The sequence below is a fragment of the Halichondria panicea genome, chromosome 1 (genome assembly GCF_963675165.1).
Source record: "Halichondria panicea chromosome 1, odHalPani1.1, whole genome shotgun sequence".
Classification (NCBI taxonomy): domain Eukaryota; kingdom Metazoa; phylum Porifera; class Demospongiae; order Suberitida; family Halichondriidae; genus Halichondria; species Halichondria panicea.
In genome coordinates this window covers 9,961,087-9,983,314 of record NC_087377.1, presented here as the reverse complement: position 1 = coordinate 9,983,314, position 22,228 = coordinate 9,961,087, and the positions used below count along the sequence as shown (strand labels likewise).

Genomic DNA, 22,228 nt, shown 5'->3' with positions numbered 1-22,228 from the left:
CACCGTCTACTGCTGCTGGTGTGATCATCACCAATACCTGTCACCATTAGTGGATCCATACTCACCTTTATACTTGTAGTGGAGAGAATGAAGTGAAGACTTCAACATGTGCAGCAGTATTGGGTGGTCTCCTGACCTTGGGACATTTGACTGCAGCAATCGATCCAGTTACAGGTACATGCTGACTATAATTATGTGGACAGCTTCTATTGGATATACTTAGATCCCCCAGTAACTTGTGGTTCTCCTGCTGTACCACCCAGAGGTAGTGTGGACATCAGTGGTGGGACACCACCCTTCTCATTAGGTTCACAGGTCACCTATTGCTGTGACGAAAGACTGTTCCCCCCTGATGTGAGGACCAGCACATGCACTGATGTGGGTTGTAGGGGAGAGTGGGTGGAGAATCCTGGGAGCTTGGTGTGCAGGGAGAGGCCAGGTAACCATTTTTCTCTTCTTTGCATGTTTTTGATTCAGAATCTGTACTGTAATCTGAACAGTACTAGACTAAGTGTACTTTTTGTTCCAATACAGTAAACTGCTCTTTACTCAAGGAGCCTTCCAACGAAACTATAGTTGGCTATGAGATGTTGAACGAGACAGTGTTGGAGGGAACAGTGCTGACTTACCAGTGTTACAATGGACTCTTACTGACTGTACCCAACACCATCACTTGCACTAATGCTGGAGTCTGGCCTGGAGCACTGAGCCTGAGACAATCGTGTGTGTGCTACCTTACGGTGAGTTGTAAAATATAGGTGCTTTCAACTGCACGGTTGCTATTGTAGTATGAATTGAAAATATAATTATACTGTCGAGTATATTATTTTTAAGTTAAAATCGTGTAATTTTTTTACACTTTTAACTTTTTATATGCGAATGGGAACAGGCAACAGACTAGGTTGTTTATATCACGTTGTCAATGTTACCACATGCATGCAGGGTGTAATAAGAGTCATACAGTCCCCTCCGTGTTATATTATTTTATTACACGGTCACGTAGCCTCGAGGCATGATTTCGTAAGGGGTCGTCGTGATATAAAAACTCATCATGAGAATCTGATTGTGGTGTTGATTGTCAGGAGAAAGAGACTAAAGCTCTCAACGGAAACTAGTGAGAACCAGAAAGCACCGGCTAGCTCATTGTACGATGAAATTACTACTATTGGAACAGACATTCAACTAGAGTCGAATAGCGCTTATGGACAGGTGAGACCCCTAATCAAATGAAGAATCCCATAACCCCATACATGATTAAGATTGCCAGTATGACTTTAACACGAGATATTCAACTGGATTCTAATCAGGCTTATATTATGAACAAGTATAACTTATATAATACAAATATACGAATATAAGTATGGAATTACATTCAGGTGATCCGCCCTCCCATGCAATCCAACCAAGCTTATGAATATAATTATGGTCAAGTGAGAAAAACTTGATTGTTTGCATTTCAATGCTTGTTTTGATAGTCACATTGTCTGTTGTGAGCTTAGGATGATGTTTGCATTATCATGCAAACACAGTTATAGTTTGTTTTATGTATGCATGGTTAAATCGTCAACAGGCCGGGAACAACACTATACTATAGTAGTGTTGTTCCCGGCCTGTTGATTCTTTGTATGGACCTGTTCCTTTTTGAATCTTATCAAAAAGGAATTAACAGCTTGTATAAGATTCAAAAAGGAACAGGTCCATACAAAGATAATCACTAGTCACCATAGCAATTTTACTTATAATTATAGCAGTTATATATAATTATAATCATTATTGGGGTAGGGGTGATCCTTCCCCCCTTCCCTCGAGGCCTGCGGCCCTCGGGCCTAAGTCACTACTGAGCCAATAATATATCCCATGTGGCACTCGTGCATGTGTCACAACTATAACATATGTATTAAACTAGATCTACTGTGATGCACTTGCATGTAATAGGGGGTGCATGTGTAGCCAAAAAATATGGGGGTTTAGATTCTGACCCTGCAGAGGGTGTGTGTGATGTACATGCAGTGGTGTCAACATATTTAACATCATATTTAGCTACGAACACTGAAATGTACTTGCAAACATCTGAGATAATTATGTTCATTGGTTGAAAAGAGGAAGTTCAGAGAAATTTTAACTTAAGCTGCTATGGGTCCCCCCCCATTGATTATCAATTGAACATGGTCAGTATAATTATGCTGTGTTATAATGCTCTCCGTATGATGATTCATGACAAACAGACACAATGTCTGAATTTTCTTCTGACACTAGATACTATATCCCTTTACCGGTCAAATCGTACAACAACAAAGGAGCAACTTGTCAATGTTGATATTGGATAGCCTCGACCCCAGGCCGATCCGTCTCCAATTGAACGCTAGGTCGCCTATTTTTCAACTTTGTTCTATTAAAAAAAAATCGGCCTGGGACCGAGGCTACATGTAGGACTGCATGAGTTGTACACTAAGAGATAGTCCTTCTGGACATAGATTATTTTGAAAGACAAAGAAGCAAGCCATTTATGTACACGGCACTACAATAGTCTACTAAGCAGCTTAGTTTTTTCTTTATGAATGTTCGATGCAAAAGGAAGCATACAGGACTGACAAGATACCTATAAATGAAGCTAATAATGAAGTCAATCCCCAACAGCAACAAAAAAAGGTTAAATGTGCTTGATACAAGAAGCTGAAAAATTATGTTATGACAAGGATAATTTGAAAGCAAATGTACGGTGGCCCTGAGCGCTACTAGTAGTTCACCTTAGCTACTTGATAGTTTTCACCTACCTTAGCTACTTGATAGTTTTCCTACCTTAGCTACTTGATAGTTCAACTTGATAGTTCGCCTACCTTAGCTACTTACTTGATAGTTCAACAACCTTAGCTATACTTGATAGTTCACCTACCTTAGCTACTTCGAAGTTGACCTTTGAACTGTATGTTGCTGCTGTAGCCATGCGACTCAATATAAATGAGTTATATATACAGGTACTGAGGATTATCTGCAGCCGGTTAGTTCTACCCTATGGGTAACAGCAATGCAAGAGGAGAGTACCACACTTGATTCATTTGGAAGTTACATGTTATTCACAATACTAGCTAGTCTAATAGCTTGGGACAAAATCAAATAGAGCTAGGATTAAGAGACCTTTCTCTTCTCTTCCCCCTCCCCCTCTGAGAAAAGGTCTGGCCCCAGACTAATACAATACATGCAGTTCAAGTTGTTCACGTTTATATCTCCTAAATTCTGTACTATACAATGGTTCTGGTGCGATACTCTAGTCTTGTATTGCTGTTGGATAATCCTCAGTACCTGTATACGTGCATATGTAGCTCTCATTATATTGATCTCTAGTCGCTATGTACAGTATGGCTACAGCAGCATTAAATAGAATTAACATACAGTTCAAAGGTCAACTGCGAAGTAGCTAAGGTAGGTAAACTATCAAGCAGCGAAGGTAGGTCAACTATCAAGTAGCTAAGGTAGGCGAACTATCAAGTAGCTAAGGTAGGTGAACTATCAAGTAGTTAAGGTGAACTAATAGCTAGTAACGCTCAGGGCCACCGTACAAATGGACTACTGTCTGATAACATTTAGGGAAGGGAGTTCCAAATAGGGATTACGCTAACAAAAAAAGGAATGTCTATAAATAGTTAGACACTGTAGCCCAAAGGGCTGGTTGTAGTATCCCGAACGTAGTGAGGGTTCTACTAGCCCTGAGGGCTTCTAAATCATGTGGAATTCCAAACTTCCTAAACAGTGTCTAGATACAGAGGAGGTCCGACAGGCACCGTGCAGCTCAAGTAAAATTAGCCTCTGATTACTCTCAGCAAAAACATACGACGTGGGCGGTGCGTGGGCGGATAATTATTGTTCAATCAGAGGCTAATTGCTTGAGCTGTACCGCGCCTGTCGTACCTCCTCTGGTCTAGATCATAGCAACCATGAGTCTCTAGCCAATCAGACTTATCTAATCTTTGCTACATGATTTTCTAAGTGATTATCTAAGTAAGTAGATCTACATGATTTTCTATGTTGGATAGAACACTACCTTTAACAATCAGATTGCAGTATTAGTGTCCTCTGTCGCCTTGGGTACGTCCCTAACTAATCGCTTTAATTAATTTAACGTACTCTGAAAAACAAGTGTACTTATTGACGAAGGTGTCCCTGTACGTATATATAGAAGTACATGTTGAACCTGACAATCCTGTGACTCCAAATGCAATTGCGTTGTAGACGGTTCCTTTGGATACGTAGTGAAGGAAGCTGTGTACAATGCCCTCATAAGGAATGACATTACTGTTGTAACATTCAAGTGGGTCAAATATGTCAGTGACTGCATGGTATATACCGTATGGGCCCAGGGTTTTTTTGCTAACATAACAACGAAAGGTGTATGGCCATCAAATTAATGTTGAAGTATACATTAAGTACTGCATGTTGTCGCCTAACCTAATTTTGTGTTGATCGATTTCCAATGACTGCATTAATTTAACACTCGCACGACTATAAACAATCATGCATTGTTCACCGCTCATGTCATTTTTTGTTGTACATTTCTATTGAAATTCGACCAAGTGCAGCAATAACATGCATCATAATTATAATTATACACGTATTAATAGCTGTTAGCCATGAATATAATGCTCATGATTATCAATGTCCAATTTATAAATAGTTGTGGTCAGTTATATTGCAGTAATTTGTGACAGAGGAGGAGGATGATCAACTGGCACATTGTAGTATATATTTGCACGTACATCAAATGAAGGCATTTGATAAAACAGTAATAATTGATGGCAACGAGGGATCCATTCATTTGGGAGAACTTTCCTCCAATTTACTTGACGGTGTGAAGTGTAAAATGTTAAGTTATTGTCGAATGCATTTTAAAAGTTAAAATCGTATACTTTTTTATACTTTCAATTTTTTAAATGTGAATGGAAACAGGCAACAGATCTATAGGTTGTATAATTATATAGCTGTGTCATTCCTTTATGCAGCTCCATCTGTAGCTGTTTCCATAATTGGGCCTATAGTTGGTGTGACTGTGGGTAGTATTGGTGGTGTGCTGGTGTGTTTTACTGTACTCGTCAGGTTGTGGCATTGATTGTCAGGAGAAAGAGGCAAAATCTCTCAACGGAAACTAGTGAGAACCAGAAAGCCACGGCTAGCCCATTGTACGATGAAATTACCACTATTGCAACAGACATTCAACTAGAGTCGAATAGCGCTTATGGACAGGTGAGAAAAATGTCCCCGTTAAATAAATGATAACCCATAATAATTATTAACAATACGATTAAAGTGATTTTAACACGAGACATTTAACTGGATTGTAATCAGGCTTATGAACAAGTGGCTAGCTTACTAGTATACGAATAAGTCTGCATTTTTCAATCCTTGGTATTACATTCAGGTGGACCGCCCTCCCATGCAATCCAACCAGGCCTAAGTATATAATTATGGTCATGTGAGAAGAACTTGATTAGATCGTTTAATTTCAATGCTTGTTTTTTGATATTGTCACTTACAATAATGATGTTGTTCATTTAACTATATACATACAAGAACCGTCATACGTATTCATAATTATACAAGTGTCATACGCAAACTAACGTGTTTACATGTTAAACATGCACAATCAACAGGCCGGGAACAACACTATAATGGCTGAGAATGGGATTTTCCTAGTCTTACTGCACAACGTGTGACCAGAAGTGGGCATCACCACAAAAAATTTGCGCTGCACACGATTTTCACTACTTGCACTGTGTACTCGTTAGTTTGGAGCCCCCCTTCAATTTTTCCTGGATCCACCTCTGTAGTAAGTAATAAACACTCTTTGATCCCTGCGGTGCATTGGCACTGTGTACATTTTGTGTGATGTGCTTGTACTTGACAAACCACATTTACAACTTCACCCGCACATTTTTGTACTTTTCCACAATTTTTGTCACAGTAAATTTCTTTAAAAGAGAGGGTCCTTAAAAGATAGGCTTCAGACTGACACTACAGCCATGTACCCCCTGCATGGTACACCCCTGGAGAGTACATGGGATGAGTATCCTGAGAGTTTCAATGTATTCCTTAGTGTTAGAGCACATCATGGTACAAGACTGCATGTACTATTTTGTATCAATCTGCCTCAGTCATAATTATCATTACAGTAGAACCTCGATTATCCGGACACCTTGGTTCCAGAAGCAGGCCGGATATGCCGGATAATCGAATAGATAAACCACGCCTTGATCCACCCACTTTATTGATAAACAGCAGTGCCACATGGTTATCTGCGCAAGCACAAAAGATAAGCAGGCATGTCTCCATGGTAACAGCTGCTACGCACATACGCATTTGAGGGACACACCCATTTTCTGAATTATTTAATCTGATAAAAAGAAAACTGCCAAGCCGGATAATGGAGGTTCCGGATAATGGAGGGCCGGATAATGGAGGTTCTACTGTACCTCTAATTTACATTCATATAATACAGTTACCGTATAGTATCACCTCAATACTTTATTTCTCTAATGCATTGCGAGCACTATAGCTTCTGGCCGAGGTTCTAGTTGGTTCATCTGTCGATCATACCAGAGCAGAGGGACTATGCATCACAGGTTATTAAAACAAAGTATGATTGACACTCGCCAGTTCAACAACACTCTTTGACTTCTGATTATTTTCTGATCTTTACATATATATAGTAAGCATGCACCTATGTAGGCTTTGGCAGATTTTATCTTAGGTACTATAGCTCCCGAGTATTGAGAATAATGGTGGGATAATAGGGATCAATTTTCTGACTTTGACGAGAACAATTTCTGTCTTTGACATAGGTACTCGTACAAACGAGAAAGATTGAAAGCAAAAAACGGCCAGTAAAATTTTTTCGTGATTTTTTATACACGTATAGAAGACTATACCTACACTATACTAACTTTCAGGCAATTCGTACAATGATTGTAAGCAACGAATTGCCTGCAAATGCACAGCTCATTGCTGGTATAATGTGATGTGGTATGGATATAGTGCATGCATGGACATGTCTCGGCGTCTCTGGAAAACCTTCTGAAAATGAGTGATACTGAATAAAGAAACATTGCTAAAACCGTATTATAGCGTCATGCCTAGGATTACGAGAGCATAAGTAAAGCTACAGTTAACTATTCTTTAGGTTCACTCATGTGTTCAGGATACAAGATCACAACACTGTGCATGCATGCTCAGTAGACAATTATAGGAGCATGAGCTATAGATACATAATAAGTTTAATATCATTGTCCTATAAAGCGACTGTGTTCCCGGTTCATCTATACACCAGTAAAGTACGTGCTGTTTTGTATTTGAGTACCTCTCTGAGTGAGTGTATGTCATGATTCATTGTTTATAAGCTGAACATTATTTGCGAGTTACTACAACCAATGAAACAGAAATTATGGTAAACTAGGCCACAGACCACTAATTATCCTCCTGGCAAGAAGCTGGAAAAATCTGCTGCACAACAGCAGGGGAGTTTATAGAAATTGAAGCAGAGTGGTGCTCAGAATTTACAAAAAAAGTGAATTGTATTTTTTGAGACCTTATTAGAAAGAGTATAGAGGAGTGTTGAACTACTGATACTTCTAAACAAACACTATGCACAAAGTAATGTGACATCCTGTCAATTGCGAGTTGCTCATGACATTTGCGCAAGCTTGCGCATACATTACGTAACGCACAGAATTTGTTAACAGTGAGTAAAACAGTACAAGTGAAGAGGAGGATCAACCCGACTATTGTCTCCATTCAGATAATTTTTGTGAAGAGATTGTCTTCTATCAGTGTGCAGTGAGCAGCTCTGAATGTTGAACGCAAACGACTACATAGCTAAAATCAGATGTCATTGTTCAATTAACACACCCCCACGATTAACATTTACTATAGAAGATTACTACTTCATCACGTGCGAGTCATGTTACTTTGTGCACAGTTTTGGTATTGTAGTTCGACTTCTTATACACTAGATAGCCTGCCATAGCTCATTGCGCATGCTCTTGATAAGGTGGCTACTTTGTTGCATGAAAGCCAGACAGTTTCCTTTGAGCTCTACTGAACTGTAAACCACATGCAGTGCTGCGTGCTCATATACTGGCATTATCTGCATGCAGTGCCATATTTATATCAAATACTGTATGCATGCATGGCATTGATCATTGCAATTGATTCTACAATGAGTTCAGTTATTATAGTATGAATCAACTAGTATCTCGAGCTACTACAACAGTTCTATATTATGACTTTCTACGTCTGGTTAAAATCCATATCCTTTGATGAGCTTGTAATTGAGCCTGAGTAACAATAATTATCAGATCTATACAGGTACGTAAAATAACTCACTATATAGCTAGTTCATAAGCCTGGTTAGATTGTAGTTGAATACCCTTGGAGCATCTAACAGCCTGCATGCATGCGGTGTTGTGAAAACATGCATGTTAACATCGTAATGAGTGCACATGTATACCTTTCCATATGCATCATTGGACTCGAGTTGAATGTCATTTCCTGAAAGACCTACTTCCTCGTAAATTGGAGCAGCTATTTGTTCTTCACTAGATAGCTTTTTCCTCAGTAAGAGTAAGGCAATCAAGACGATACCAATAAGACACACTAACACCAGTATCCCACCAACAGCACCACCATAAATAGCCGCAATAGTAGAATCTGGAGAATCTGGTACGTATATTGGATAAAAACCACTTTTTAATGAAAGTATGTAGTTATGCATGATACAAGGAATGCAGAACCATTGCTGCTGGATTGCAAGGCACTATAATTATACAAGTGACCCGTGACCACAACAGTGGACAGTTTATACACAGAACATATATACGGCACAAAAAGCTCACTTAACTTTCGTGGAGTGCCTCTAAAGACATTTTGTGGAATAAATTTCACGCTATATATACGGTCTGTCAATGACGTTGCATCCAACCGTTTAGTAATTATAATAGTATACCAAAGGCGCTTAATTTTCGCTGTTTTCGAGGGTTAGCAATCCTCCACAAAAATTGTTGAACAAACATAGCTAAACGGTCAGATACAACCTTCTCAGGTCGATTTTTCTTTATAGTACGGAAGTTGAAGCGTTACAATAATTTTTGAGGGGCTTCATAGTTTTTGTGGTTGAATCCAATCCCTGAATACAAATATTTTACCCACAAATGAAGCGATCATTGACTACCGTTACGTACAGTGCATGCAGCAACGAAAATATATTCCACAAACTGATCACTCATTAAAAATTGTCTGACTTCCGAAAATAACCACTATTAAATATAGCTATAATTATAGTTCAGTCTGCTGCATGAGTATTGGGAAACTGCCTTACAATATAAGATGAGGATAAAACTGAGTACGGATAAATTATGGAGGAGTCGTAATTACGGTACATGCGTGTACACCCTCATAATTATATGTCCTTGTAATACTTAAAGATTAATTTCACCATACAAAATGAATGATGTTAGGTACATGTTACATAGTTTAAGTCAGCTCTATATTGGACCAATTTTTATTTTCTTACCGTTACCTTCTGTGTTTAAAGGAGCGATACACGGCTTGTTGCCACTGACATGGAACTCTCCCGGCATGCCTAGGTTACCGGTGGTGTTGTCGGACTCTATATCAAACACGAGCATCTTGTCGTAACAGGAGAGGTTAGTGATGTTGATGACAGTGTCCACAGAGTCCGCATCTGGTTGGCTACGATAGAGGGAATGAGTGAGGTTACCAAGGCGAGTGAGGGTCTCCAGTTTAATCTGTAGTGGAGTAGATAAAGGTCAGATGCTATAGAAAAAAAACAGACATGTAATTAAAGTATTGGCAGAATTTCATAGGAATAGAGGCCTCAACATGATGAAAAATGTATTTCCCAGAAATGGTATATATAACAGCTATATATAGGATAAGAGATCATAACTATTATACTATAGTGAATAGTGATCCCCACAACAGAAAGTGGACAAATTGTTAGGGCGTTGCCAGGTTTGGAGAAAGGGGTGCTATTATAAATGAAAGACGGTGCAAAGCGCTGAAATATGGTTTACCAAAAGCCACACCTAGTATTAGAGACGCCGTAATTAACTTATCTGCGTAGTTGGGCGTCGCGTGGCATATAGAGAAGCCTATTTAGCTACGAAAGATATAGATTTAAGCCACAGTTTAGAGATTGAATTATTTTGCTTGCCTATACTATATCTCACTGACTGCACACAACACCATCACGTGCACTAATGCTGGAGTCTGGAGCACTGAGCCTGAGACAATCATGTGTGTGCCACCAACTGAAGGTGAGTTGCACAATATCATGCAGTTAGGTGCTTTAAACAGCACTGATAAATTCAATTAGCTCCTTCTATAGAACGGTTGCTATAATTATACTGTAGTATGAATTGAAAATATAATTATACTGTCGAATGCATTTTGAAAGTCATAACCGTTTCACTTTCAACTTTTTGAATGCGAATGGAAACAGGCAACATATCTATAGACTGTATAATTATATAGCTGTGTCTACAGTAAGCCACAGTTTAGACATCGAATCATTTTGCTTGCCTATACTATATCTCCAAGGAGGTTGGACACGATCACGTGCACCACGTTTTTGCTGAGCTGGCACAGCTTTATTGACAATAAGTTTCTATGTAAACTTCTAGCTGGTGTTGCACGGTCATTGGAGACTGAAGGCAACATTTATGTATCTCTCTGGCTACTTTGAGTATACATTAACCAACCCGATCCCCAGTGATTCCCTCTATTCTGGCGAGTTACCATGCAGTAGCAGAATAGAGGGAATCGTATGCACTGTGCATACAGTGTTTGCTAGAATCTTGCCAGCCAGTATACAGTGCACGCTACATATAGCACGCTAAACTAAAACCCTTTAATCTTGGTCCAACCAGACAACAGACACGTACAGCTAGTCGGGTGTTATAAGTTAGCAAAGCAAGAGTATCCATAAAAAAATGTTCAGCTATTCCGTATCTATGGTAACGTGAGCAGAGACCTTAGGAATGTCACACAATTAATGACGCGTGGCCAACCTCCTTTGCTAGCAAAATTTCATGTTTTTCGAGGGCTGAGCACTTAGCCCGAACAGAGGGCTTCTCGAGCCAAATAGCGAAAATTTCCCGCTGCATACGGTATATATATATGTGGTCACAACGAAGTTAAGTCTCTAGTAGTATATACAGGGCAACTACAGCAGTGCTAGTTTAGCTAGGCAGCACTGAATGCAATACATGCACGACATGCTTCTGTCCGTTCTTTTGAACTGCAGCTGTTACTATGCTCTCACCTGACAACCAAGTGCGTTGGATCCGGGGACAAACTCACAACGCAGGAACAGTGTACCTTCATTCATCTCCATGGCAGTGCCGCTGAGCACATCAGTCGTGTCTGAGGGGGAGGGGGAGGGGTATAATTATAATTAGTTCTGGATCTATTATATTTTACAAATTTGGACGCAACACGTTTTAGCTAGGCAATATAAAGAGCTCCTATACATTTTAGTAATAAATATATATAGGCACTTACAAAATGTTTTCACTGCTGAGGCTGCACTTCCAATGGCATTGTTAGCGTGCACCTGGTAGGTGTAGAGTGTGTTGTCGTTCAGACCCCCCACTGTGATAGAGACGTTGTCTTTAGGGGGTGTGGTCACTGTCCGAATGATGGGGGTGGAGATGCTTGAGGTGAGCGTCACCGTGTAGTTGGTTACCGGGTGAGCCGGACATGACACGGCTTGCTGTACGGGTGCAAGGACATCATTGCTAGAATGCATGCATGGTAGCTGCATGCATGTGACAGAGCTGAATAGTACGGTGGCCCAGGGAATTCCCGAGAGTTGACCTTTGCTAATGGACATGCGCAGCATAATTGACCTTCACTATAGTGGACAGTACATGCATGCATGCAGGGGTGGACCCAGGAAAAATCAAAGGCAGCGCTGGTTAAACTTGTTTGTGTGCTGATGTTTGAGCCTAGTGGTCTATATACATGTAGAATTGATCTACCGTCTTTCTTCTAATTGCAGCACCACAAAAATTAGTTTTGATTTTCCAGTGACGCACAAAAATAAAAAAACCTAGTACGTTGGGCACTTATATTAGAGTGGCCAGACTCTTACCGACTTACATGATTATATACGTTTTCTGTTTAACCATTACTGACGGCCGTATAGCGGACTATTTATACGAAAATTAAAATTATTCTACCGCAACGTCATTATCTTAAGCTATACGAACATTTAAAATATAAATGGGTGGTTCATGAAAATGTGAACCAACGAAAATTATATATACCTGCTATTATTATTATATGGTATACCTGCCGAGTTTTTTTATTCTCGCCAAATTTCAAGCTCTCATCCACTGACCTTAATTTTGGCCCTCATTTATACCCAGTAACCCAACTCAGCCACACCCAATACCCTAATTAAATCCCACCCTTTTTGCAAATAATGGTCGGAATGTGCTGAGGATTCTTGGTTTTCGACAGCCTCGAAGTACTCTTGGAACTGCAGGACAACACCTATATCCGAACATGATGAGGTTGGTACCAAAACTGTGGTGAACACCCTCAACTACTTGCCAAATGACGTCTCGGTGGGTACTAAAACCTTAAAAATGCCGTATAAGGCAAAGGGAAACGTGCTGGCCCCGGTTGATTTTAGTAATTTTGTACACTGCCTGTGACATTTTTGATGGGCGCAGTGCAGGGCACGCATTTATGAGGCAAAATCAAGTCAATGGCAGGTAAAGGGTTTAGTAGCAACATGCACTCCATGGACAAGTTTTGCTACGTGTTCTTCTGAAAAGGCTGCAATTATAAACATAACTCAAGAACAGAGCATTATTTATATTATAATCCATAAGTTAAAACCCAGAAAATGTGACTACAGAAGCTATAGAAACTCTTACTTGCATTTCAGAACTAAAACAGCATGCATGCAGTTTAACACAACATAACACACTATGAATTCACCTTTTTATGCGCGTGAAAACTTCATTTGTATACTAGCTCAGTGTCAACAACTATAGTCAAGTTCAACAACACCCGGTACCACATAGCTCAAACTAATGAAGATGGGAGTTACCGGTCGATCATTACAGTATACATAATTATAGGAAAACATGTCACTCATACATGCATAGTATGGAGTTACTGGTAAAATTATGTCAAACTCACGTCAAAAGAAACTGTGACTTGAACTTGAGCACCACTCTTTGTAATATCGGTAGAGATGCTGTCACTCAGTGCATCCACCTCAGGAACTGTGAATATATAGAGGAGTGAAGGTATCACACGGAGAGGATTATCGATCTGTGATCATGCAATCTGAGAAAAGGGACTACTTGGCTTGATCTAAAAAAGTTGAGATCTCTATACATATTATAGTATTAGAGTAGAGAAATGCCTATGCAATGCTACGCTTAGTCTGCACATACATGTACCTCATTCTATGACATTATAAGTTATGATCGTTTGAAGTTGGTTGCTATGAAATTGCATTATTGAAAAATGCCATTCAGAGATTATTTGTTCACTATCATATAAGGGACAAGTAAAGTACAGTGCAAGTAAAATGAGACGAATGTTTCATTTGTAAGTCTTGGGCAAGCTCACACAGCGGTCACTAGTTTTTTTATTCAGTTACTGTAGATCACATTTTACTATATATAATTTCACACATCACACATCAGCAATTACTGTCACCATAGATAGAAGAAGGGGATTGGAAACGCATCACGTGATGCTCTATCAATTGTACGTGTGACTTCATAACATGGTTTTAGAGGCTATATAGTTGCGCTTGTTGAGCTACTGGAAAGCTGGAAACTCACCCACTGTCTGAAGCGTTTATCGTTTTATGGGAAATTCTAGCTATGTATTGGGTAGTCAACACCCACGGGGCTATGCTGAGCCATAGCAGACTACCTACAGATTCCTATAGCTACTGAGTTACAAGGAGTTTTCTCTTGGATTTCTGCTATATTGTAAGTTTTGTTCCTATATCATCACCCCTAGTTTGTGTAATAGGCTGTATTTAGTATGAAGAGAAAGCCTATATATAGCGTATAGAATGGGAATAGCTACTTTGTAGATTTTTCCTAGGTACTTCAGCAAACATAATAATTGTACAAACAGAACAAAATATAGCAGCATGTTTCCGTTCCTTACCTTATCCAGCAATGAGCAATAGCACTATAGTTTTACAGTAGCATACGTTATTAACAGTAGAATGGGAATAGCACAGTTAGATAGCTATACACTTTTTTATGAAGGCTCAATCACTTGTTTTAGTTGTGGTTTTATACAATAATTATTGTGGCATTATTATAATTATGTTATGCCCATAAGTACATGACTGTACTGTGTATTATGATTATCAGCAGTTCAAACACAGGACATGGGGAACCTGAAGAGGGAGTATGGAATGCTAGACAAAGATAGAAGTGGTCCTTTCAAGTCAAGCCAAGGAGAACTTGTGCCGGATAAATCGAGCATTTCTGTATCTAGATCAATCTTTCTTTACCAACATACATGTGCTAAGTATGAGCATTGTTAAATGTCATGATAAAATTGTTGTATAATTATAGTGTAATGATTGGTGTCTTCTATCCATGGTACATGGTGTGTTTATCATAGAAATCACAAAGCTCTAGAAGACTCCCAGAAGCTTTCAGGGAGTCTGGACCGTCTCTCTGGCAGTCAACTTCTTCTCTTCTTCTTGAACATGAAATACAAACTTGATACTATCCATAATTGCCTCTTTTTGTGTTAATAATTATTATCTTCGTTTGTTCTTGGAGCTGAGGTTTCCCCATGTGGAACCAGGTTAAATTATAGTGCTTTAGGGGTTAAGTATATGGCATTTCCTTTCACATGACGCAACTAGCCTATAGTACAGGGGTTCTACTGCGTTTCCAATTCCTTTCCTTCTTCTATCTATGCTGTCACAGTGTATATACCGTAGGTGCTATAATTATGACTACACATTTAGAAGTGATAAAAATAGCATCTATTTTTTGTGTCTATATTGTAAGCCAACCTGTAAGGCAGCTTAAGCCATAATTATGTTTCTCCTGTTTATTCCTTATTATTTTGACAGAGCTCTATCAGCCTTCAGTGACGTGTGTTATTACGTCATAATACATGATGCTTGCAAAACTTTGTGCAGCAAGAATATTGCACATTTTAATTGTACAGTGCATCCAGTCTAGAGAGTAGAATACAAAATAGGTGAGTAGTTGTACTTAAATGTATCTCAAGATTGGAACATTTCTAAGAAATTGTGCTGATACCATTGTATAGGTAAAAGAATAAGCTACAACATGATTCAAAAATATTTCCCCAAAAGTTGTTGTAGTGGGAAATAATTTTAGGTGATAATGGGGGTGATCGTAAAAAAATGTGCGTAACATCAATTATCTCCGGAACTAAAGTATTTCTGGAAAAATTTTTCTTATCAAAAGCCAGACAATTTATTCAAGCTTACTCCGTGTAATTTTAGACCTTAGCCGTAAGATTTTCTTCAAATCTCTCCCTAACCGCACTAAAAACTAGCAATTTTGAGCACTGCAGAGGATGTGTAGATATTTAAGTAACATCGAATCTTTCATAAGATAGCCAAACTATCTATAGATGTTGTGACAAAGTTCCAAACCTTAGCCGGAAACCGTTGGCCTTTTCTCTCCCTAACCGATTACACTATAACAATTGGGTACTGTTTTATTAATCACCACAAACCCACCACCTTATGTTGTCATGGAAAACATTTTGGATATATTGTAGCTTATTCATTAGACTACACAATGGTATCAGCAGATTTTCTTTAAAATGTTCCAATCATAAGATATTTACATTTAAGTACAACTACTCACACATTTTTAGTATTCTACTCTTTAGACTGGATGCACTGTACTGGATGCACTGTACTTGTGCATGGTCTTGAAGTCTTAATAACTTGACTGACTGCATGCTATGACCAGAATGAATATATGGCTTGCATGGAGTAACTGTATCATGCACTGAACAAGTATCTATATACATGTATACATGTTGCACACACACACACACACACACACACACACACCACACACACACACACACACACACACACACACACACACACACACACACACACACACACACACACACACACACACACACACACACACACACACACACACACACACACACACACACACACACACACACACACACACACACACACACACACACACACACACACACACACACACACACACACACACACACACACACACACACACACACACACACACACACACACACACACACACACACACACACACACACACACACACACACACACACACACACACACACACACACACACACACACCTGCAGGTAAAACCACTTCAATGTGCTCCGAGGTGATACTGCCAACTTCATTGTACGCCTCAACTTGTATCTGGTGAGAATCACACGAGTGCTCCGATCTTGAGAACACAAAAGAAGGCTTTTCCATCGTAGCTTCGACGACACCGTCTACATACACCTTGTACTGAGGGGAGATGTTGAACGGCAGGAACGAAGGTTCCCACGTCAAAGTGACCTCTTTCTGCCTCTCTGACACCACTCTCACATTGCCAGGGGAAGTGGGGGAACCTGTGGGGGGGGGGTATGAATTAGTTTCTGATGTGCAATAAACCTGAAAACTTACTGAAAACTTTAACTCTAAACTGCTCGTATTCAGTTGGTCTTAAGGTTAGACTTGTTGTTGCACCACAGGCCATGTCTGTATCATTCAGACTTTGTACAATGGACGAAGAAAGAAATAATTTGGAGAGATGATTGCCACTTGCATCAGTAAAGTCAGTGATGTTCACTCCATCATTTAGATTGCTTCTATTCCCCACAAAGTCGCTGGAGGCTGTATTGTAGTAATAAGTACCAAACTCCCATACCGCACGACCCTTAACCTTGCAGGTATAGCTCATTGGTTGACCAACAGGTATTAGGTCTCTCTCTGGTTGAAAACTGATCACATTTGCTGCATGCAAGATAATGAACAGACAGGCATTATCTTGCATTCAGAGCTTATTGGCTCAGTGGGGTTAACCCTCAGTGGATCTAGCTGTGTTTTGTTACCTTCATCTTCTGCAGCAGCAAAGACACAAAGGAAAACCACGTGTAGAGCAATCATGGTTAGAGTCTTGCTGACTGCTGCCTTACAATATCCAAACTCCATAGAGTCAGTTCACTGAAGTGCAAAACTTGAAAGATATGAAATTAAATGTAGACTAGAGAATTCTCCACTTGATCAACTTTATATTGGTGTGTTTGTATCCTGCTGCAAAACTAATCTGATTCATTTCCGGTAGAAGTCCCAGTGTTAGTTGTGCTTTTTTCATTAATGATCTTTACCGATAACGATAATTACTTGAGTCACCCTATTAGCCTCGATTCCAGGCCGCTCTCAATTGAGAAAGACGACCTGGTATACACTGTCTGCGCATGCGTCAATTGCCCCAAGATTCTTGGGGATCAAGATATCTTAGCAGAGGAGGTTGGTCACGATTGTTAATTAATCTTCTAATTTTATTTGTAACCTCCAATTCCGTGGAAACTTGAGAGAAAGTAGCTATCCTAGCTAAGCCAAAAGGCTGCAAACGATCATAGCCTTTTATACTTGTAGGAAATGATGCTAACAAGTGATACTAGAAAGTGAGTAGCATAGTCATATACTCGAAGTAATAAGCCAGAAACTAAGATTAGTCACAAAGTTCCAGTTGTTGCTGCACTTTCCTTGTTTCTTTGACTCCTGTCTTAATATAGCAGGTGTAGCAACGATAGTTTTAAACTACTACGACTCCTAGACTAACAGGAGACGTAATACAAGACAGATAAACGTTCAAGAATGCCAAAATAAGATAAAAGTGCTGACTCAGCGGGTTGGGTAGGTTGGGGTTCTTTCAATGGCTTCTGTGCATTTTACTGTAGGAATTGGACGTTACAAAGAAAATTAGAAGATTAATTAACAATCGTGACCAACCTCCTCTGATATCTTAGTAAATTAGTCAGTATAATTATAGTATAATTATTTTACAATGATGTCATTGCACAAATCACAGCAGTTTTAATAAAATAACACAGCTACTTACAACATTTATGACCTAGACTAGTGACCAGTTTTGTTGTGATGGCTTCTACTTCTGTTCTGCTCTTGCTCAAGCTCTCTCCAGTGTTGAAAAGTCAGGTTTTGTCTTCTTTTGTACTGTGGTAGGGTGGTGGGCGTTTTTCTGTCAGTACCTACCGGCTCTGGCAAGTCTACTTGCTTCCAGACGCTTGTTTGATACCATCTCAGTAAGATCAGTGCTCCTGGCCTTGTATGAGCCTAGAGTTGTGATGGCGATTTCTCTCTCTTGACACTAATCAACCACGTGGGTGACCCATAGATAGTAGAGGAAGGGGATTGTGAACGAGATCACGTGCGCTATAGTATAGATCCTACATGAGAGCTGAGGTCTATCCGCGTTAGACCGCGAAATGGCTAATTTTGAGCGGGCTAAAGACTTTTCAGAGTTTTACTCGCTTCTAAAGGTAAGAAATGACTATCTAAGAGCTTTAATGTCAGTAGTAATCTATATTAACAATATTTTGAGCGTTTAAAGTAAAAAGATACACCTGTTGAGCTACAAGTTAGCTATGACTCACCATTTACCTGTTTTTAGCACTGTTTGGGGAGAATCTAGGTTCTGATACAGTTTTAGAAGCTAGTAAGTACATTGGCTGTTTCCTTGACTTGAGCTTTAACAGGATAGCTACTTTTTTTGCTGTTCAAGCTTTTTGTTGTTCTTCAATTTTGTGGAATAGGTCGAGTAGGGTGCCTTCTTTGTGCGGGGTGTCATGATCTGACTGTTCACAATTGAAAGTTTTAGTGTGAATTTTCTGATTCTCTTAGCTTTACTCTATGAGAATAGCTATTACATAGTAGCTGTACTAACTCGAAAGAAGAATTTTGCCTCAATGAAAAGGTGTGAAAATGTCATGTTGCTCTTTTCCCACACAGGTGTGATTGTAACAATGGGCATGGGAAGTCAGAAATTGCGTTTTTTTCAGCGAAAGAAAAGCAAGAAGCAGCAGACATCCCCCGTCTGTTCTCATCAGCCTTTACCTGAGTCGACCAGCAACTCTTGAATCTCTCCACTTCTTGGTTGCTAAGTCAGTGTTGAACTAATTGCCATCAAGAACGTGCTCACCATTGTCAAGCTTCCAAGAGTTGATGCCATCGTCACCTTGTGTGTTCAGTGCCAGCTCATTTGGAACTTGTCAGTACGTTCTGAATATACCCTTACACCCCCTCTATCAACTCATCACTCCAGTTCTTTCAACCTAAGTTACCTTCACCAGCGTTCTGTGCTATTTTGATTGAGATCCATCGATTCCCTGAACTTTTGTGATGAAAATCCTGGCCTTAAATGGATTTGTGAAAGCATCACTCTTCTACACTATATATTATAGTTGATCAGGTAAGTTCTGTCAAAAAATTGTTCACGAACCGTTACCCAAACGCAGAAGACCGGACTCTGACAACACATTCTGACTCATATCGTTCATAATGTACGTGTATCTTTACAATGTCATGGCTTGTCTGCAGTTCATAATAATGTTATATAGAATCTGATGATGAGTTGTCATGGATATTTTATATTGTATAATTGTAGAGCATGGACACATTTCCAGAGTAGAAAGAACCTACAAAAAAATAATTTCAAAACTAAAAGCTTGCATACACACATAGCTCAGAGTCCTACTTCCTTGATATGTCTTCACTAGCAGGAGGGCCCACAGAGGAGGCTGCAACCATACCCAGCAACACAGATCTATATACTTCCTGTCTACTTCCGGCCATTCTGCTAATGCTTCTGTCTAACACGGACAATCCCATGAAATTGAGTTCACGTGATCTCGTTCACAATCCCCTTCCTCTACTATCTATGGGTGACCATAGTACAAAAGGTTAATTGATAAATTACAAAGAGTTTTACTAACAAATTTACAATTGAATCCACCCACACGCAAACGGTGGTTACCATGCAGGCCCTCTATAGTGAGAGGGGCTGGGATCGAGGCTATAACCCTATTAAAATTGACACTAAACACCATACTCCTCTCTATTAGACTATTAACATGGTGCACTTATCATGTAATAACATCGAGAGAATACTTTAGAACATGCACCTTTACCTTTAACATGCCAACCATGCAAGGGCTATGCGTTAGCGTAGGCCTCTTCTGAGGCTTTGATCCCCGGATATTGTTAACCCCGAAAGCAAACATACGGAATGTATTTCTACCCTTAGTTATGACACGGGTAGATTACTAGCTATCTGCGTTTTCTCTCGCTCTATTTAAAGTTATGAGATAATTATTGTTTGGAGGGAAGGTTGATGCCAAATGTATTAAGTAAAATTAGCTCGCAGAGATAAGTTTCTCTCCTCCAAACAATTAAAGAAAGTAAGTAAAATAAGTAAGGTAGAACGTTAGCCATACACAGGTAGTTTGACTAAACCTTTTAAGTGTTCCGACCAGTCACGAGCGATTTTGTGATCTCTGCGAAATCTTGTCTCGGTATCTTGATGTAAGCTTGAAAGGCGTCGCTGGACCATCGACCCAGTGTTTTAATGGTGGAATCGCTGATGCCCTGAGCCGCTGCTGTCGTTGCTGCGCCGATTCGAAAGGAGTGACTTTTGTAGAAGTCTGGGTTCACTCCGGCTCGGCTTAGCGCCGCTTAAACCTTTGTGATGAATACCTCTCTGGTAAGGGGGACGCCTTGCTGTGAGATAAACAGCGGGTCATCTGGCTGCTGACGCAAAGTCATATACTCTGTGATTGCTGTTACTGGGCAGAGGTCGGTGTCAGTTTTTGAAAGATAAATGTTCGTACCTTGGTGGAACTGATCTGTTTTGGAGCATTTGATGAACAGTGATATCGTCGTGGGATGTTCCCGGTTGTCGATTGCCACGTCTGATAGGAGGAGGGCTGAGGAGCAGAACTCGGCTGATCTCAAAAAACCAAAGAAAGCAGCGCAGGCTGCTGCCCATATCATTGCGTCATCTAAAGGTTGCAGTTGTTGTTTTAGGAGTCGGAGAATGAGAGGGGTGACTGGCAGTCTTGGCTGACTTGATTTTGGTTTGATACGTTGAATGCCTTTGCAAACTAAGTGCAGACGTGGGGAATCTTGTAGTGGGTTCTTGTGCCCGTGAATAATGTGTAAGTGTCGAACTCCCGATAAGTAGGACCGTATAGTAGAATGCGCTCTAGACTGTGCCAGTTCGGTCACAAATAAAATTAAAGTGTCTTCGGTTGCTGGGAGGGGGACGAAAGACAGCCGTTGACAAAATGATAAATATATTTTTGGAGCTGATGTGTACAATTTTTGTGTGTTGGCAGCAATCCCGTGGTGCATTAATTCTGCAGCTTGTGTCTCCAACAAGGGGATAGCCAGTCAGGGGTCGAGTTCATTACCCATTCCTGCAAGCTCTGTGGGGCTAACGACGGCTGCTCGTCTGCCTGTGGAACGGAGAGATGAAATAGTTGTACCTTATTTCTTGAAAGGGCGTCTGCCGCTGTGTTTAGTTTTCCCTGTATGTGCTGAGCCGTGACAGTGATGTCAAATTGTGCACATAGATAATGGCAGCAGCGCAACAGATGGGCGAGCAGTTTGTCTGAACATTTTTTGTTGTTGATAATAGATACTACCGCCATGTTGTCGCATCTGAGAATAATATGTGAGCCAGTCCATTTGTGACCCCATGTTCCTAGGCCTAATAGAATTGGAACGAACTCTTTTGCTGCGATATTAATGTCTGCCCACGAGTGTGTCCACCGGCATTGTAGCCACGATCTGCCGTAGAAGGCCCCGCATCCCCATGTGCCTGAGGCGTCGGACACCAGGACTATCGTGTTCGCCGAAGTTGCATGTGTAGAAATTAACGATGTTCCGTTCCACCTCCTCAGGAAGAGGTGCCACCAGTACAGATCTGCCCTGAACGACTCGTTAAGACGTATCCAGTGGTCCAGTTGGTGACGGGATGATGCTAGGTCAATCAGCTGGCGTAAAAAGGATCTGCCCGGAATTACTACCTTGCATGCGTGACTGAGTTGCCCTATGAGTGACAGCATCTCCCTTTTTGTGGCTGCTTT

At 40.2% G+C, this 22,228-nt stretch overlaps 2 protein-coding genes and 1 long non-coding RNA gene across 4 annotated transcripts in view; 1 reads left to right on the top strand and 2 right to left on the bottom strand.

Moving 5' to 3' along the window:
- Positions 1 to 17,359, bottom strand: part of LOC135344329 (uncharacterized) — a 53,283-nt gene extending 35,924 nt beyond the window's left edge. Inside the window, exon 1 of the mRNA XM_064541508.1 lies at positions 17,322 to 17,359. The gene's annotated coding sequence lies outside the window, so the exon portion shown is untranslated. The remainder of the gene's footprint in view (positions 1 to 17,321) is intronic.
- On the bottom strand, positions 8,132 to 17,307 carry LOC135344459 (uncharacterized). 2 transcript variants are annotated; one of them, XM_064541672.1, is made up of 10 exons: positions 17,171 to 17,307; positions 16,743 to 17,072; positions 16,421 to 16,687; positions 13,222 to 13,307; positions 11,569 to 11,779; positions 11,330 to 11,430; positions 9,557 to 9,791; positions 8,495 to 8,703; positions 8,371 to 8,432; positions 8,132 to 8,321 (listed from the first exon to the last, which is right to left on the bottom strand). In XM_064541672.1, coding segments are annotated over exons 1-10 (1,602 nt in total). In that variant the 5' UTR covers positions 17,271 to 17,307; the 3' UTR covers positions 8,132 to 8,320. The 2 variants fall into 2 exon arrangements, with proteins under 2 accessions (XP_064397742.1, XP_064397750.1); XM_064541680.1 differs by having other exon boundaries at positions 8,133 to 8,321; positions 9,563 to 9,791.
- A 1,187-nt stretch (positions 17,360 to 18,546) lies between the features above and the next one.
- LOC135344874 (uncharacterized) lies at positions 18,547 to 19,706 on the top strand. The gene is made up of 2 exons (XR_010397564.1): positions 18,547 to 18,622; positions 19,092 to 19,706. It is a non-coding gene; the product is annotated as an uncharacterized LOC135344874 (long non-coding RNA).
- The last annotated feature ends 2,522 nt before the right edge of the window (positions 19,707 to 22,228 follow it).